This window comes from Pseudorasbora parva, chromosome 20 (assembly GCF_024679245.1).
Source record: "Pseudorasbora parva isolate DD20220531a chromosome 20, ASM2467924v1, whole genome shotgun sequence".
Lineage (NCBI taxonomy): Eukaryota > Metazoa > Chordata > Actinopteri > Cypriniformes > Gobionidae > Pseudorasbora > Pseudorasbora parva.
In genome coordinates, this window is record NC_090191.1 from 24735935 (window position 1) to 24755667 (window position 19733).

The 19733-nt window shown below is 36.6% G+C and overlaps 1 protein-coding gene across 14 annotated transcripts in view; it reads left to right on the forward strand.

Moving 5' to 3' along the window:
- Positions 1–19733, forward strand: part of ppfia2 (PTPRF interacting protein alpha 2) — a 225527-nt gene that overhangs the window by 67844 nt on the left and 137950 nt on the right. For 2 of the 14 annotated variants that reach the window (XM_067427563.1, XM_067427564.1), the window contains exon 1: positions 1180–1569. The exons of 11 other annotated variants lie outside the window; for them this stretch is intronic. In XM_067427563.1, the coding sequence (XP_067283664.1) occupies positions 1489–1569 (81 nt within the window). In that variant the 5' untranslated portion in view covers positions 1180–1488. Of the gene's footprint in view, positions 1–1179; positions 1570–19733 lie in introns of those variants that run through there. One more of the 14 variants, XM_067427565.1, reaches the window with a different exon arrangement.

Genomic DNA, 19733 nt, shown 5'->3' on the forward strand with positions numbered 1-19733 from the left:
GGATGGACATGGTCAGAAACAATGCCCAGTCAGGCCATGGCATTTAACCAATCCCCAATTGGCACTAAGGGGCCTAAAGTGTGCCAAGAAAATATCCCCCACACCATTACACCACCACCAGCAGCCTGCACAGTGGTAACAAGGCATGATGAATCCATGCTCTCATTCTGTTTACGCTAAATTCTGACTCTACCATCTGAATGTCTCAACAGAAATTGAGACTCATCAGACCAGGCAACATTTTTCCAGTCTTTAACTGTCCAACTGTTTGGTGAGCTCGTGCAAACTGTAGACCATTTTTCCTATTTGTAGTCCCAGTAACTGAGCAGATGAAATACTCAGACCGGCCCGTCTGGCACCCACAACAATGCCATGCTCAAAATTACTTAAATCACCTTTCTTTCCAATTCTGACATTCAGTTTGGAGTTCAGGAGATTGTCTTGACCAGGACCACACCCCTAAATGCATTGAATCTGTAATGTGATAGGTTGATTAGATGATTGTATTAATGAGAAATTAAAACACGTGTTCCTAATAATCCTTTAGATGTGTGTGTGTGTGTGTGTGTGTGTGTGTATATATATATATATATATATATATATATATATATATATATATATATATATATATATATATATATATATATATACACATACACACACACACACACACACACACACACACACACACACACACACACACACACACACACACACATATACATACATACATACTAGTATATAATATAATACTATATAACCCTGAGAAATATATAATTAAATATGTTAAATATATGTATTTTAAAAACATCCCCCCCCCACACACACATACACATATACTGTATGTGTATATAATATGAATATACATTTTTTATCCTGGTAAATATTTACTTGAGTAAAAAGTAACAATTACCCCTGGTTTCCCATCATAAAGTAGCTACTTAGCACCTGGTGTTATCATGGAATATTTTAAAAATTGTGTTGTTTCCCTAGAGGACTTTTACATATTTGTATATGGGACCCTAAAGCATACTCATAAATATCCAACTCATTATCTCTGAGTCTGAGCATCAACAGTGAGAGTCCCCATGTAGCCACGCCCACCTCGGATTCCAATATCCGATTGGTTTACCGGCAGTGATGCTGCATAATGATATGAGAAGGCAGCAGCTTATCGAACAGATGGGCTGGTCCAGCACACGGGTACACAGCATCCGTGCTGTGATCATGGAGCCTGCTGCTGTATATATCAGTGACATTTCACATCCCTGATTGATTATGTCAGCGTTTTACTGACTTATTATTCATACAGCGTGCATAAAAAGGAGCGCAATTATCATTTCTGTCATTCTATGTGGATGCGAGGAGTCCAGCGTCAGTTGGGGAGACACTGATCCCTGATCAGTTGAACTTGACGACAAGGATTTACTTCATACTGTGCAGCTGGAGACATACTGCTGACCACTTCTGCGCTGCGTTGGGGGAAATATGATTTTCTCAGAGATGAACACGGGGACTAACTCCCCAAAGGTCCACCCGCCGAACGGGACGAGATTTTATACATACCAGGCGAGTATTTAAAGTGTCTAATGGCCAAAAACTAATGCAAACTGCTGGATATGTTCCTATTTCCCCTTATGATTATTGTTTGCCGTTAACTGGTCGCTTTTGTTTGACATGTCCATGATGCCGTAGCGTTACGTTGTTTTTAATCGCAATGAGCTCGCGCAAAAATGCGCACTCAGAGTTTGGTGGTATAGTTGTACACAGAATTGGCCGGGTTGACAGTTTTAATCGCATTTAGGATTTAGTTCAGCACTAAACTGTCACCATATTGATGTTGTTTAAGTCTGAACTGAAGGTTTAAAGGCGTTAACCAGCAGTAGGATTGAGCGCGCGCATTCCTCTGGAGGCGCGAGCGCTTTATCAATGCATCATGCAGGACAGGGGCTTATATTGATAGTATTTTGATTAAACGTCCTTTTAATTTAATTTTATAGTATATTAAAATCTCGAAGTCATGTAATTTGAATCTTGTATAGCTAAAACGATAATCTGTATTGTGTTTTAGAAGGACCGGGGAAAGGGTAGGTATTTCTAAGGGTAGTATTTCTCAGGGTAGGTTAATTGTTAAAAGTAATTTTAATGTCGTGGCTACAAAAACATTTATTTATTTATTTATTTTTAAATCCCGTGAACATTTCCAAAGTGTTTGCCTAGTAATAATTATAGGCTGCAGGTAATTGAACACCCGTTGACCTTTTGTGACAACGTGCCCCAATAGCGCTACACGTGCCATTAATAAACAACATAATATAGACTTTTCAGCAAAGCTTACCATTTTTTTTACATTTTTATAATTTACTTAAAATAATTAATAAGAACAGCCAAAATGGAAAAGGTAACAACATCAAACCATTTTTTTGACCATAAATCCACGTGTAGCATGTTATCATCGTTATTATAATTAACAAAAACTAATCATATTTGTGTAATAATAACAATAATAATGTCAGTCTCTTTGATTGTTATGCACCAGTTGTATATTGTCTTGATGTGCTGAATTGCATGCTCTGCTCAGCTGTGACCCAAATCTCATGCATTGGAATGAAGACAGTGTCTTTAGATATTGATTTCTGTAATGGGAGGCCATGGTAACCAAGGCAGTGATGATATCAGAAAGAGACTGTGGCTTTAGAGATGCTTTTCAACAGGTGCTGCAGATGCTTGTTTAACCATCTGTATTGATATTTGTTTGTGGATTATAGAGGTTTATTTTTGGTTACCCTCTGTACTAAAAATACTGTGGCATGGTTTACCTCCTGTTGTTTTTAGGTTTGCTCCTTTTGAGTGAGCGTGTATTCGTTATGCCATATTTTCTCTCTCTCTCTCTCTCTCTCTCTCTCTCTCTCTCTCTCTCTCTCTCTCTCTCTTTCTCTCTTTCTCTCTCTCTCTCTCTCTCTCTCTCTCTCTCTCTCTCTCTCTCTCTCTCTCTCTCTCTCTCTCTCTCTCTCTCTCTCTCTCTCTCTCTCTCTCTCTGTAGCTTGTCTCATCATTAGCAGAGAGGTGCTCCCCATGGAAAACAGCCTGAGAGATTTTCCCCCTGATTTAAAACGCCACAATCTATGTTTTTTAGTCCTGACAGTTCATTTCCCTGCTGCAGCCACAGCGTGAACAATCTAAGCATGCAACGCAGAGACGAGTTAGCGCTTTGAAAGCAACACGCTTGTTTACCGCAGTAGGTCTTGATTAGTTTTGCTTCAGGATCTTGAATTTAACGCCCATAGAACCAGAATTGTTTATAATAAAATTGTAAAACAAAACAAAACAAAAAACACTAAAAAAAAATGTAACCAATGGTCCTCAAAAAGATCTTCAATCAACTTCTAAGGCGGCTGCAGGATAACATACTATTATTTAAATTAATGTAACACACTTTTTATCTCTGTGTCTGATTTAAAGCGGGCAGAATGCTAGATCCAATCAGCTGTAACTGACCATCAAATAACCATACATTTTACCGGTCAAATATTCTGCTCAGATATCAATTACAGCTCTAAGTTGTCAATTTAGACATCTTTTTGACAGTCAAATGTCACATCTGCCTCCACATGCGGGGGCGATCGTAACACTATATGGGGGCAGTTGTAACAACACATGGCATAAATACAAAATACCAAAAATACAAAATACCAAAATACACTTCAGAGAATATAGCTATATCCATTACAATATGGACAGTGACACTCCCCTGGCTGTTTCCCTTTATCTGAACAGTATGCCGTGAACAAAGAGTATACAGGGTCTACTCAGTCAAAGGGATATACATTGAGAGGCAAAACCTTTAACTTCTGGACTATGCCACTAAATATATTGATAACACAGTATACATACATATTGTAGGGTATAGTTCATTCATATACATAAACAGTTAAACTGAACACAAAAAACTTTTCACATTATTACATTATTGTTACAACATTAGAAAGAAAAAAATCTATTTTCTATATTTAAATATGTTAATAAATATTTTCATTTTATGCCATTATGGCAGTATTGAACGTTAAGACAACTTCCGATTCATAGATATTGAAGATTTTGCAAGCATGAGAAATTTGTTCATGGTGGGATTTGAACCCCGGTCCCCTGATTGAGAGGCACTCAAAGACTTTGACTATAAACCACGGGACTATGCTACCATACAACATTTAGAGATGTATTACACAGCTATTTAAACTGAACACAAAACACTTTTCTTAAATTATTAGAACAATCTATCTCTGTATTCTTACTAAGCTGGACACTATTTTGATAGTGTCTGGGACTATTGTAATGCCCCCGACTGTAACACCCCATGACAAGCTACCCTCCTAGCTAGTGTTTGTTAGCTAATGTTTGACCAAGATATCAAATGTCAGACAACAGAAAGAATGGTCATGAAAACGAGACGAGAAATTCATAGACATGAATGGTTAAGACAGTATGAGGAAAATACTGCAAATGGAAAAAAAATACTTTCATGCTTCAAGAATGAATCTTTGCAGAAAACTTTAACAGGTATCACTTGTCCTTGGGCAGGCAGAGATGGATCTCCACTGAATTAGTTTCATGGTTCAGTCTTTTTTCTAATTGGTATAATTTGAGAGGTTACAATTGCCCCCTGTCTCCCCTACAGGCAGGAAGGCGTGTGCACTCTCCTTCTTTTCATGACTTTACTGGTAGGCTACCCAAATTTTTTCCTGACATATTCAGTCATTCCCACTTCCACTCTAACTTAACTTTTAACTGTTCTCGGGGCAGTATTAACTCTGGTTCTGTTTACTAGCTGGGGTGGGACTTGCGATTGTATTGGGTCCTTCTGCTGTGTGTCGCTGACTGAGCTGAAATAAATAATAACCATCGGACTAAACCATTTCTATGAAGGGGAGAAACAGGAGATATTTGGAAAACTTCTTTAAAGGAAGTGTATGTAAGATTGTGGCCAAAACTGGTACTGCAATCACTTTCCAATGACTGTAGAGCGGTGTATCCCCTCTCCCCTCCCCCCCTGACTCGAGGTTGCCAGATTGACTGCAGGATCCAGCAGGAATGTTTGTAGCTGCAGCTGTGGTAACTAGAGCAGATCTGGAAACCTGGATGCCAAAACACTACTGACTTTGTGATTGGTAGATAGGTGGAGGGCGGAGCTTCAGGCCAAAACACAACATGTCAACATCAGTTGAGGGCTGCAAAAACAACTTTTAAAGGGATCCCCTGGTGTTGAGACTTGTATGGCTTAATATAACATAAATGATGTCTCTTACTGAATTATGTAGTAGAAAACCCATGAAAGATCTACGTTATTTTAAAAATCGATTTTATATTTGGACCACGGGCGGCGCCATTTTGTTTGCGTTCTAGGTTGATGACGTAGAGTGGTTGAACTCCTCAATCAGCTGGCATTACCCGTAGCTATTTTTACCACAACGCAACTCGAAAATTGTTTCAGAGTTAAACAAAACCAATGAATTCCTTTGTAATTATACTTAAAACACACTCAAACATACATGTGCACACAAACTCACCTACACAAGTCACAAACAGATCGGCGGGCGCGCACACGACAGGCTCTGTCTCCACGACAGGGGCTGAATCTGAAATCGACCCTATACCCTTAAATAGGGCATTATTTGAAGGGACGGACATTTGTAGTGTTGTCCGACACCATAGTGGACATGTTCGAGTGCAGTCATTCAGTCTCACGTTCCACCGCAATAAGTAAAGCCGATTTACAAACAGCTGTCCGACTTCACGCACTCAAACATACATGTGCACACAAACTCTCTCTCTCACACAGACTCACACACACCCCAACAGATCGGCGCGAACACACACACACACACACCCCAACAGATCGGCGCGAACACACACACACCCCAACAGATCGGCGCGAACACACACACACACGCACGCACTGCGCGCGCATACATAACCCTCAATCTATTCCCTGTGTTGATATCCTGTTCAACACATCCTGTTCCCTAGATAGACTGTTGATAGTAGATTAACTATAATGCCTAATGTGACCAGCAGAGGGAAATATCTAGGTAGGACGATGGGATAAAGTAACGTGAGGAAGAGAGGCAGGATGTTTTGGTGATGATGCATGCGATTGAGACAGAGCAGTCAGGTGTGTGTGTGCGCGCGCCCGCCGAGCTGTTTGTGACTTGTGTAGGTGAGTTTGTGTGCACATGTATGTTTGAGTGTGTTTTAAGTACAATTACAAAGCAATTCATTTGTTTTGTTTAACTCTGAAACAATTTTCGAGTTGCGTTGTGGTAAAAATAGCAACGGGTAACGCCAGCTGATTGAGGAGTTCAACCACTCTACGTCATCAACCTAGAACGCAAACAAAATGGCGCCGCCCATGGTCCAAATATAAAATCGATTTTTTAAATAACGTAGATCTTTCATGGGTTTTCTACCACATAATTCAGTAAGAGACATCATTTATGTTATATTAAGCCATACAAGTCTCAACACCATGGGATCCCTTTAAATGACAATATCCTGGTCGGACTACTGGTGTCAGTGATATAAGTATTTGAAATGAACATGATTTCTTAATATCTAGTGACATATCAGGGCCATTTTATGATTAATTGAAAAACATTTCTTTCATACAGTTCCTTTAACTAATTGCATATTTTTGTGGTTTTCATTAAACTCTCAGGCATACAAGCTGACGCTATAGTATATATACTATGATTCATAAGAGTAGTGGGATATATAGCATTACTACTGGATTTAGTAGGCCCCTATAATTGTCACTAATTGGCCCTGGTTGTGACTCATGTTTCACGGGACCCATACCCAAGTGGAATGCCGTATCAGGTGAGCTACTGAGCAAATTTACACAGTAACACATGACATGGGGAGTAATTGCTATCTTCTACACACAATTATATGGTGAGTTGAATGTAATTATTTGCATTTAGCTCCTGCTTTTCATGACCGTTTCCCATTGCTTTTTCTTCCTCTGTATTTTTCACTTCCTTATCAGGCTGATGCCAGTTTCAAGGAGTGTTTCTAGCACTCTTGTTATGTTGTACAGATGATATTTCTTTAGTATTTCTTCTGCATTCCTCTCCAGACCAAACACTGCAGAATCAATATTAGTGTTGGCATAGTGAAGCATCTTCAGTGCTATTGGCTGTGGTGTGTGTGCATTCTCCAAAGCTGTGTGTATGTCTGGGGGTTAGTGTGTGTGTATAGGCATGTAGGGTTAGTTGAGCAAAAAAGCTTGATTTGCTAATGGTGTTTCTATGAAGCAAGGAACAAATATAGCATCAGCGATAGACTCTGTATTAGGGGACACCTGTCTACTGTAATTTTAAGTCTGAATTTTGAGTCTAAACTAATTGTGGTTTAGCTCACTGATCCTGCATTAAATTCAAAGTATAAATGGATTACAGATTGTATTCTTTAGGTAAGGCAGCTCTTACCATAAAAAATAAATATAATATACAAAATGTATAGCCCTCGGCATCTGGTGCTATGTCATAAAGTGTGAGAATAATTTCATTACCTTGGCCTCTCCCCTCATAGCAAGTGCAGCTTTTACCCATGCACAGATAATAAAAGCCAGTGAAGGGTGGCTTCCTGGCTTATCCTTTGGGATTAGTGGGAAAATGAGAGGTTGTGGGGGTCTTTGGTTTATTTAATCGGGGGTGATCAATGTTATCTGATGACAAATGTGAGCAGCATGGCGTTTAATAATAATAATAAAAAAAGAGTATTATTTATAAGTTTAATGTGATATATTTATATAATTAAGTAAATGATTACATTTCCTTTTTTTTCATTTAGTAGACTAACCATATTTATTATAATAGTATATGCAAAATTCTTTATATGTCATACTGTATTATATAATGTTTTTATTGTTTATTATTATTATTATTATTAGTAGTAGTAGTAGTAGTAGTAGTAACAATATTATTTACATATATTACATATTATATTCAGTGTATATACAGTGTATATACTATATATATATATATATATATATATATATATAATCAAACTATTTTAAACAATGTACGATATATTATTGATTGTATATTATATATTTTATGTTCTTTATATTCTTTTATTATATTATGTTATAGTGCTTACTTTTATTTACTATTGTAGTATTTATTATTCACTTGTTATATATATATATATATATATATATATATATATATATATATATATATATATATATATATATATATACACATATATATATATATATATATATATACATACACACACGCACACACACACACACACACACACACACACACACACACACACACACACACACACACACACACCGATCCGGCATAACATTATGACCACTGAAAGGTGATGTGAATAACACTGATTATTTCTTCATCACGGCACCTGTTAGTGGTTGGGATATATTAGGCAGCAAGTGAACATTTTGTCCTCAAAGTTAACGTGTTAGATGCAGGAAAAATAAGCAAAAATAAGGATTTGAGCAAGTTTTACAGCGGCCAAATGGTTAGACGACTAGGTCGGAGCATCTCCAAAACTGCAGCTCTTGTGGAGTGTTCCCGGTCTGCAGTCATTGTCTATCAAAAGTGGTCCAAGGAAGGAACCGTGGTGAACCAGTGACAGGGTCATGGGTGGCCAAGGCTCATTGATGCACGTGGGGAGTGGAGTGCTAACTAGCCCTTACTTGTCTCTGTCTCTTACTTGTCTTATTGTGTCCCATCTGTTTGGGACGTGGATTATGGATCAGAGAGAGGGTGGAAAATAGTCATGCTAAACTTAATTATAATGCCAAAGTGTAGAATATTTTCCCTTTTAGAAACTAGGTTGTAAAATTTCGACATACAGGTGACTGCACAAACTTACCCTTCTTCTGTCTGATCACTGTTATGCACTTGAACAAGGCACTCGACACCAGGTTGCCCCAAGAGGACTGTCCGTTTAAGGAGTGTATTATAATTGTCCTGCTGAAGGCTAAGTAATGAGAAGGTGATGAGAAATTATGTGGGTGAGAGACATGTCAGAACATTATTAGAGAGATGGATGGAGAGAGACTGTGATGGATAGAGAGAGAGGGTTTAGGTTTAATTGCACTAATGACTTGACCCTTCTTAGCCATTCAGGCAGGACTTAGCCCAGCTCAGAATACCAAACCAGAAGCTCACTGGTGTGTAGTATCAGTGAAGGTTAGTTGAAAGAGGTTTAATGCTTCATAAGCACTTTTGTTATCTGTGACCCTGGATCACAAAACCAGTCATATACATTTTTTGAAATTGAGATTTATACATCAATATTTTGGGTGAACTAACCCTTTGAAGACAAGAAGTATGAGTTTTGTAGGGTGTGCTTGGCTTAAGGCAGCATAATTTAGCAGATAACCCTTTACAGGACCCTTTCTACAGGACAATATGTGGCAGAGATACAACGATTTGAAAATCTGGAATCTGAGGGTGCAAAAAATCTAAATATTGAGAAAATCGCCTTGTCCAAATGAAGTAACACATTATACTTATAATACTTTTTTTAAAAAATATATTTACAGTAGGAAATTTACACAATATTTTCATGGAACTCTTTACTTAATATCCTAATGATTTTTGGCACAAAAGAAAAATGGAAAAATGTATTATTTTGACCTATACAATGTATTGTTGGCTTAGGCTATTGCCTCAAATATGCCTGTGTGACTTATGACTGGTTTTGTGGTCCAGGAGGCATAGTACAGAAACATCTTAACTCTAGAAACCAATCTTATCTGTTTGGTAACCATGGCAATTTCTGTTAGGACCTCATTTAGGACAAATGTTATTACAGAATGACATTTCTTAAATGCATAATCTTATCTTAACTATGGATAGGAAGCGGGTATTACGGAGGGATCCTAACTTGACAAAAAAATCCTAAAAGCTGTCTTAGCTTCAGGAAACCCCACTGTTGTCCTAAACTTTAAAACTTGTTGAAATCCAATGGTAAAACTCACAGTACAAAAAGCCTTTTTCGAGAGGGCGTTACATTTATTAATTATGCAAGACGTAGAGCAGCGACGTTTGATAATGGAGAGACTTTTGGAGGACCCAGAGGATGTGCTGTGCTTTGATGATAAAATACTCCCACGACACATTATCAGAGTGCGAATTACCCCACCATTATTGGGGGATACTGCTCCTTCACTTCTTCAATGACCATCCTGGTCCACTACCACATCAATCCCCACCGTGATCGCCAAGTGCAACATGTTTCATTAATATAGTATTAGGGATTTTAGATTAAACTACATTTATCAAACTAAAAATATGGAATAATAGAACGTAAACAATACTGACCAATTAAAAACAAATTCAAATACTAGCATTATGTACAATTTAGCCTAGGCTACTTGGCTCTTTTTACATCATTTTAAATGTACTCAAGTAAAAGTACACTGTTTTTAAAAAAAGTACAATTTGTGAGAAAAACTACTCACAGTAACGAAAGTATTTTCCAGAGGTTTCACTGATTGTTTTCAAATTCATTGTAGTTTTAATTAGTTTTTAAAAAAAGTGGGTTTAGTGTGTGAAAATTCTTAGTTTTAGTTTAGATTTTATTAGTTTTAGTGTTAGTTTTAGTCACAACTTCTATACAGAATTCATACCCTATACAAATACCACAGCTGTATAATTTTCACACTCTATAGTAAATTTACCCTATACAGTCAATAGCCTACTTGATCTGGAAAAATGACACATTATTTAAACCAGCTCTAGGTAACTTTTCAACCTTCATAATATATTTTCAAGACTCTTGTGATGATACATCGACTTACAATAGGTTGAATGACATGTCTGCCATAGCCTGACGGGGTCTGTATCGTTTTTAATCATACTTTTAAACTTCGGGTTTCGGGTAGTAACCCAAGAACAAAAGAACTACAACATTCCACTGCTTTACAGCAAATACGTCACTTCCACCACCACCCCACTTCCTTAAATTCGGAAGTGCGAGACAACTATCGTTTGTTTGGGCTTGCACAACACAGAAAAAATCTAAGAAAAAGCAAAAATAAAGCAAAGGTTTCTTTTTGGAGGAAAGCAATAAGATGAAACGAAAAAGTGATCGGATTAAAGGCAGGACGAGGATCAACATTGGACCAGCGTTTGCTTGTTGGCGTGAGCTGAAGGAGGCCTGCCCGACCTATGCTGACTTGGCTGTCATGCTTGCTATGGTGATTATTACCTACCACTCAAACACTGAATTGAAGTATCATAGATTCTGTAAAACGGTAACCAATAGACTAGGCTACTATAATGACGCTGGCTTGTTAACATAAGCATCGCGATCCTTTGGCGTTTGAAAAAAATAAGACCCATGAAATTATATTCATATGACATGCTGAAACATATGCCACTGTACCTGGGATGAAGACATTTCACACGCGACGCAAGCAGAACAACTGCATGTGAACTCCTCCTGCAGTGTTCAGGGTAACTGTTAGTGATGCGCGGATCCCGCGTTTATGAAATTATTTGGCCCGCCCCACACCACTGTATATATTTTTACTAAACGCCCCGCACCCGCAACCATTAATAGACATACAGGGTTTGCGGGTTATGAGATGAACCGCTCATCACTAGTTCAGGGCTATCATGGTTATGTCAACAAATGCACGCACGCATCCCCTGATGTAGGATGACAGAGTTTATGACAAAAGTTACCTAGTGCTCTTTTAATATTTGAATCACAGCTTATATACTGTACCTTTCGCAAAAAAAAAAAAAAGTAAAAAAAAAATAATTCTCTGCCACAATGAAAATTAAAGCACACCATTGTTTCTTCATTTTGATTTTAGGTTTACTTCAGAAGCAGTTTGCGCGTTGTTGGTTGCTTGGTAACAGAACCGAATAGTTGATTACCGAACTCGATTGAGCAGTTTTCCTAACAACAGATATGATGAGATTTTTTAAGACAGGATAAGAATCCTAAATCAAGTTAAGATTTGCTTCTGTAACACGAAATTGTGACAAATCCTTAATTAACTTATCATATCTTAAATTAAGATGTAAGATATAAAGTTTCTGTTGTATGCCTCCAGGCTCACATTTGAGCGAATAATGCTTAAGGATGAATTAACCTAAATAATGACAGAATTTTCCTTTTAAATTCAGACATAAATAAGACTTAGTAAATTAGTCTTGAGTTAATTGGTTTAATATGTAACATGTAAAGGAGAAATAGTGCTTTTTGTTACTTGGTTACAAAAGGACGGTGATCCGCAAATGGCTGATGGCAATTGCATCCATCTTAAGTAGCCTACAACTTCGCTTGTCTCGATGAGAGCTCTCGGAGAGTTTTAATGCATTGCATTGTCCTGACTTACTCAACTTCTTTGAAGCCATCACCTTCCAGCCACATTTATCTCCTCATTTCCAACACATGGACTTTGATTACCCATGATTCAGTGCTTTGTCCTTTTCTCTGCAGGGCTCTCGCTGCCAGGGTTCGTGGTGATGTAACCTTGTTCAATCAAACCTGATTAGTGTGGAAAAGCCCTTTCAATCACGTATTTCCTGTGAAGGCTGCAGTGAGGATGATATCCATATTATATTAATTAAACGATTTAAAGGACAGTTATTAGATAACGGCTGCAACCTTTGAGAAAGCGTCAGTTCAATGGTTAATTGTTAATGGCAGTCTAGATTTGTCGTTTAAAGGTGCAGTTCACCTAGAATGGAATATTTTGTCAACTTCAACTATCTTATACTCACCCTCATATCAATTTTTTGGAGCCTAAAACCGCTTAAAAAATATAAATATATAAATATATATTTTTTAGTGTATCTCTGTGGCAGAATTACAGTGCCACATACTGGTCTGGCATGTATACTACATAGTTTTGAGTAGGTTTCAGTGGCTTTTGTGTGTACGCAGATATGAGGAAGCAAAGGTCACCAAACCTGTTTGACTTCTTCGTTTTGGAATGACATGAAGGTTGATGTCAGATAAATAATAAACCTATTTATGGATTGGATATTTATGGATTAATATGTATATTTAGTTGTATTTGTTCCTTTTTTCGTAAATAGTAAAGTAGTCTTTAGCAAATCTCATAATTGATGCCTAAATTAATTTGTAGCATTTAAATTGACCTTTTTTATTTTCTTGTGATTTGTATTTATTTAAACATAACAGCACTGAATTATAATATCAGCTTTATTGATAATATTGCAGGCAAATAATTATCCTTGTAATTTCCGAGTGAAAATTGCAGGCATCATTTATCCTTCTTACCTGAGATATTTTGTTCTATAAATGTTTGCACTCTGTAACCTCAGATCAGAATTTGACAGCATATTTGTGCTGGACTACAGGTGGCACTTTGGTAAATACAAATTATATCCTGCCATAAAGCCAAGGCCTGATTCAGTCCACCCACGTCTGTTGTTCCATTCAGCACAACAATGTATTCAAATAAACACTCTATTCAATCAAAGTCAAGGCAAAGACATTTGTTGCATCATAACAGAGAGGTAAATATGGAGATTCATTGGGTTGGGTTTGATTGTGCCGGATGAAACAGAATATCAGCAGTTTAAACTACCGGTAGTTTTGGTTCAGGGATGGGTTAGCTATTGTGTGTTGTGCAAAAGTTATATTTTTTAAATCAAGTTTTTTATTTTTTATTTTTTTTATTAAGCCTTAAGATGTGTTTTTTTGTGTTTCAATTTTTTTTGGTTTGACAAGCTTTGAGAATGTAACTCTGATGTTGCAAGATGCTTAAAAACAAGGCGATGCTCCAAATACAGTACATGCTACAAATCTACAACTAAAGTGCACAATTTTAGGTCAAAGATTATTTGTATAACATACACAGTGGTGTAAAGTAACGAATTACAACTACTTTTACAGTGATTGAGTAGTTTTTCTCAGGAATTGTACTTTTTTAAGTAGTTTAAAAACAGTGTACTTTTACTTGAGTACATTTAAAGTGATGTATTGGTACTTTTACTGCGTTATTTTTTCTAAACCTGCCGTCGCTACATTATATTTCTTTTTTTTCCTGTCAACGTGATTGGCTTAGATTGATGAATAAGCAGTCCTGTGTCACCATGTCAAATCAACCATAGCTACCAGCCTAGAGTTATGCAAGTGTGCTTTATGAAAGGGAGTTGTTGCTGGTAACCGTATGATGACTAAAATCATGAAATTGCCTAACAGGGGTGATGAATTGAGAAATTTTCCCTTGAGCTTTTGATATATAAAAGGTCATGGTAATATAAGAATATCCTCTAAGTTTCAGAGCTGAAAACTTCCTTGTTAGTCAAAGAAAAGCTTTTATAGACAACGGGCTCCGCAAATGGTCCTGTGCGTTATACTGACGTCAGTGCACGACGAAACACCGCCTCTACCGCAAGTCTAATCCAGTAGCCCCGCCCACCTACTCATGGAGGGCTCGTGTTAGCTGGTCAACAACAATAAATATGCCGAGGAAGATATTGCGCTATTCCTGGTTGTGGAAGAACACAGTCGCTGCATAAGCTTCCTTCTGATCCTAATATTAGGAATGTGTGGTTGAGCTTTATTTTTAATGAAGTTCCAGCTCACATGGGGAAGACATGTTCACTTTTTCACTGTTTGATAAAGACATTTATGAGTCCTGTGATCGAGAAAATCATTCTGGTTGCCGGTTCTCCCTCATTCTCTCCTCTCTCATGTCACTGAACTGACAGGGGAGCTTAAGATCATTAAATATGCAAATCTCATCCAATCCTAGCCGTGGGCGTTTACTTCCAAGTCTCCAGTGCGGCACGTCCATCAAAACCCAGCGTTTTGGAGAGAGCCTCAAAACCAGTGTAGAAAATAGCCTATTACTTATTAGTTATGATGTTTTTGAATGTAAGAACCACACGAACATCATTAGTTGACCTCAGACAACAGTATAAAAAAATTAAAAAAGCCAGTTCATGACACCTTTAAACAATTACAAAAAATTGTCAGCTGAAAATTACATTTTACTGATACACAGCCCTGCACAATCTCACGGTGCCATCTGCTGGAAACGCTTAATTAGCTTGATTAGAATCGATTTCGTTTAACATATAAACACATTAACCTGCTTTCTGTCAGCTTACTGAAGTGCATTTTTTAATGTAATGTGTACTCACATGGCGATTTAAAATTATAGTCCATATAGCAAATAACTTTCATAAAACATCTGATTTATATTTAAATCATATTTATTTTTTAATTGCAAGCAAAAATGGTCAGTGGCGAAAATTGTGAATTACTCAATTCTGATTATTTAAGTGTATTTTTTAAAGAGAAATCATCCATTGAAATTAAAGCAGTACAATGAATGCGTCTTAAAAAGAAAGAACTCTGCTTTTTTATGTAAAATTGTTTATATACAACACTGTGCAACCTTTTTAATTAACCGCAAGAAAACCTCTACAGAATGTTGGTCATAAATGTTACCATATTTTTGGTTGCTTTCTCAAATATTACATGGCTGTATTTTTATTGCTAGCAATCCAAAAATAAAAAGAAATGGTCAAAGAAATATTGAAATATTGTTGATCTCATGTTTTGTTTGTTTGTTTGTTCTTACTGAGAATCATCCATAAAAGAGTATAGCTACATTTTTAATTTGCAGGGTATAAGGTGGAATAACATTCATAGCATAATACTACTCACTACTCATGAGTACTTTTAAAATGGCTACTTTTGTACTCCTACTTTGAGTAGTATTTAGGACAGGAACTTTTACTCTGCTTGAACTACATTTTTTGACAAGTAACAGTACTTCTACTTGAGTATGCTTTTTTAGTAGGCCTATTCTTTCCACCACTGTATATATATCGACTGGTCTCTACTATTCTGCGTATCACTTCTCATCCGCACCCTTCTAGGCGATCACAGTTTTTTTTGCCCCTCACTCTTGTTTCTCCCTCCTCTTTCCCCTCTTGAGCATTTGGTCAATGCAATTAAATACTTTCTCTCTCACTCTCCTCTCTATCTTTGAGCAGACACGCTCCAATGCTGCTCCTTCCAAGTGTCAGGAAAAACAGATGACGGGGCCGCGCCTCTTCATTAAAAGCGCAACTTTTCGTTTTGTTTCGGCCAGCAGTTTTGGGCCCTGCAACGATTAGCGTGGGGGAGTTGAGGGGAAAGTGGATTGGGGTATAACTGTTAGTCAGCAGCACAGTGCTGTGTTAGCAGTGCGATTTCAAATCACACTCAGCTCGTCATCACATGCAGTGGGAAGAGGCCGATAAGCACATGTAGACATGCACATGTGCATTTATCGGCTGGTCGTACCAGTGTGGATACAGTATTTAGTCAGCTATTTATATTTGTGCTGTCACAAGCTTTGTGGCCAATGGCAGAATGAGGAGGTAGAATAGGTTTGCTAGTTTAAAAGCTAATTTGCGATGCCTCAGGTTTACTGAGACATGTTCCAAACCCTATTGAGGCCTTTTAATGACACAAAGGCTGTTCCAAAGGGTTGTCTGCTAAATGATGCTGCCTTATTCCTAGCACACACTACAACACTCATTTGTTTTTAAAGGGTTAGTTCACCCAAAAAGGAAAACTCTGTTATTAATTCCTCACCCTCATTTTGTTCCAAACCCATAAGACCTTTGTTCATCTTCGGAACACAAATGAAGATATTTTCAATGAAATCCGAGAGCTCTCTGACCCCTACATAGACAGCAATTTAATTAGCACTTTCAAGGCCCAGAAAGGTAGGAAAGACTTTGTTAAAATAGTCCATGTGACTCCAGTGGTTCAACCTTAATTTTATGAAGCAACGAGAATACTTCCCCTAAAAAAAAAAAACACTTTATTCAACAATTTCTTCTCGTCTGTGTCAGTCTTCTACGCTGTTAACGTAGTTCCAAAGCGCTACGTCAGAATGCCGGCTTATCATTGGTAATGCCGGCACATTTTTATATATATATATATATATTAAATAATTGTATGGATTTTTATGACATTAAAAACATAGATATTCTCTGTGATTTGATCGCAAATGCTTTAAATTCACAAACCATTTATCAATGGTAATTGGCTGTACCAAATACCATTGAAGAGTTAAATAAAGTCGTTATTTTTGTTTGTTTTTGCTGATTCTCTTCGCTTCATAACATTAAGATTGAACCACTGCACATTGATTATTTTAATGATGTCCTTCCTACCTTTCTGGGCCTTGAAAGTGTTCATTAAATTGGTGTCTATGGAGGGATCAGAGAGCGAAAATATCGTAATCTGTGTTCCGAAGGTGAACGAAGGACGATTTGGAACGACATGAGTAATTATTCAATTTTCATTTTTGGATGAACTAACCCTTTAAGTTGGTGAGATATTTCTGGGATTGCAGTTAAACCTGTTTGATATGTAGCTGACCAGTAATCAGGTGTACACACTTGCCTTGAAGATGGTGCCAGTGGCTCAGTTAATTGTGTCACTTGCACATTTTTATATATATATATATATATATATATATATATATATATATATATATATATATATATATATATATATATATATATATATATATATATATATATATATATATAAAATGTATGGATTTTTATGACATTCAAACATAGACATTCTCTGTGATTTGATCGCAAATGCTTTAAATTCACAATTCATTCATCATTTAAGTTTAAGTTGGCAGGCAAAAAAAAAAAAAAAAACATACTGGTGAACAACTAAAAACTTTAGTTTTTCTTTTAATGATTTTTATTTGGTAACACTTTTTATGTTTATTAGTACTTAAAGTACATATAATTGGTTTGTTTTACATGACCATATTGTTCGTCCCTTTATCCTACCCAGTACATCTTAACAAAAACTTACTTACAAACTTACTAACTATTAATAAGTGGTAATTAGGAGTTTAAGTCATAGTCATAGTTAATAGTGAGAATTGTACCCTAATTGAAAGTGTGGTCTTTTATTTTATTTCACTTAAAGTTTTAATATTAATATACCTAATTAAAAATACATAATTTCCCATAATATTTTTGTGTGCAATGCATCTTTTTTTATTGTGATCTCTAGTTTAGCAACATGCTAATACCACACTGTGTTTCCCAAAGCTGACTTTGGTCGTAGTTCTGTCATTACCAACACAATTCAATGGAATTTGGACCCCAGTATTGGAATCAGCTATTTAATGTCAGTCAAGTTTGTCATGTGCTAGTGAGGAACACTATTTGTATGACACTCGTGAATGACCATGAATGGAGTTGGTCCTCGTAAAGAGCGCTTCAGATTAGTCACTTTTAAGTTTCCATTTCAGTTAGACGGCTCGCTAAGTGTTGGAGCAGGGCCATAGTCTTTCAGTGCCAGAGTTAAATCCACAGGAGCAGTACCTCAAGTCAACACCCAACGCCTTAAGGATGCTGCCTTTCTCTTTCTCTTTCATTGACACCCATATGGGATTACGCCCGATGATTCCCCACAGCAGATGTGCATATGGATTAGACCGGCAGGGCACGACTCGTGACTTTGACGCGATGTTGGTGTTTTTTGAACCAATAAGCATTATTATGACTAATAGTGCTGTGACACCACCCAAAATAGCTCATGCTTGGCTGCTTTGTATTTGTTGATTTTCAGTTTTCAAAAGAAACAAAAATTGCAGTTTTTACAGGAGTGAAAATGCAATTGGAATAATTATGATAATTTATGTTAGCCAGCACAGTCACAGCTGCTCTTTATCAATATGAATAGACTGCAGTCTGCAAAGATTGTCTTTTATCAAATCAGAAATAAAATGTTACATCAGTAGTACACTCAAAAATATATTTATGCCTAAATTTAAGATTTATTATATATTTGAATTGCATATAACGTTTCCATCCGTTTGGATTGCACAGTTTAAACATAAACGATTACATTTAATGTGATGCATATTTGTTAGGAAACGGATACGTTTTTTTTAAATTTTATTTTTTACATCTTATATATATTTATTGATACGTTTTTTCATGTTTATTTTAATTTTAAGCCATATTTTACTGTACATACTATGCAACTGAATAAATGTATTTTTTTCACAATGAATTGTATGCTTATAACCAATTTGAAGTAATGCATTTTGAAAATAAGATTATTTAAATTAAATAAATTACCTGTTTTATTTATTCAAATATGCATCACACAAATTTATTTGTTATTTTATTTTAAAACTGCGTAATCCGATGCAATTACATAAATCATAAAATAAGGCCTACATTTTTTTTTTTTTGAGTGTATCATATTTTGCTTCTTTAGCTCAAATTACACAAGAAAAAGCTAGTCCACCAAATGAAAGACAGTAGTTCCATTCCTACAGCATTCGTATTGAGCATTATGATTCCCAACACACAGAAAAATAGGGTGTCAAAATACTTCCTTTAGGGGTACAACAGCTTGTCGCTGGGGCCAAAAGAACCAACGTTATACCATTTTTACCACAAAAAGGTTCATAGTAGTACCTTAAGGTACGCATTTTTACTCAAAGGTACTAATATGCAACTTTTAGGAGTAAAACAGGTACAAATATGTCCTTTTAAGGGTACTGCCTCAGCGACAAGCTAAAGGTACAATTTTGACACCCTATTTTTCTGTGTGAACGATTGGTCCATGTCCTCCTCCCTATACAGTCTAGAAGGTCATATCATGGGTGATTGTACACACACACTAACACACACACACACACACAC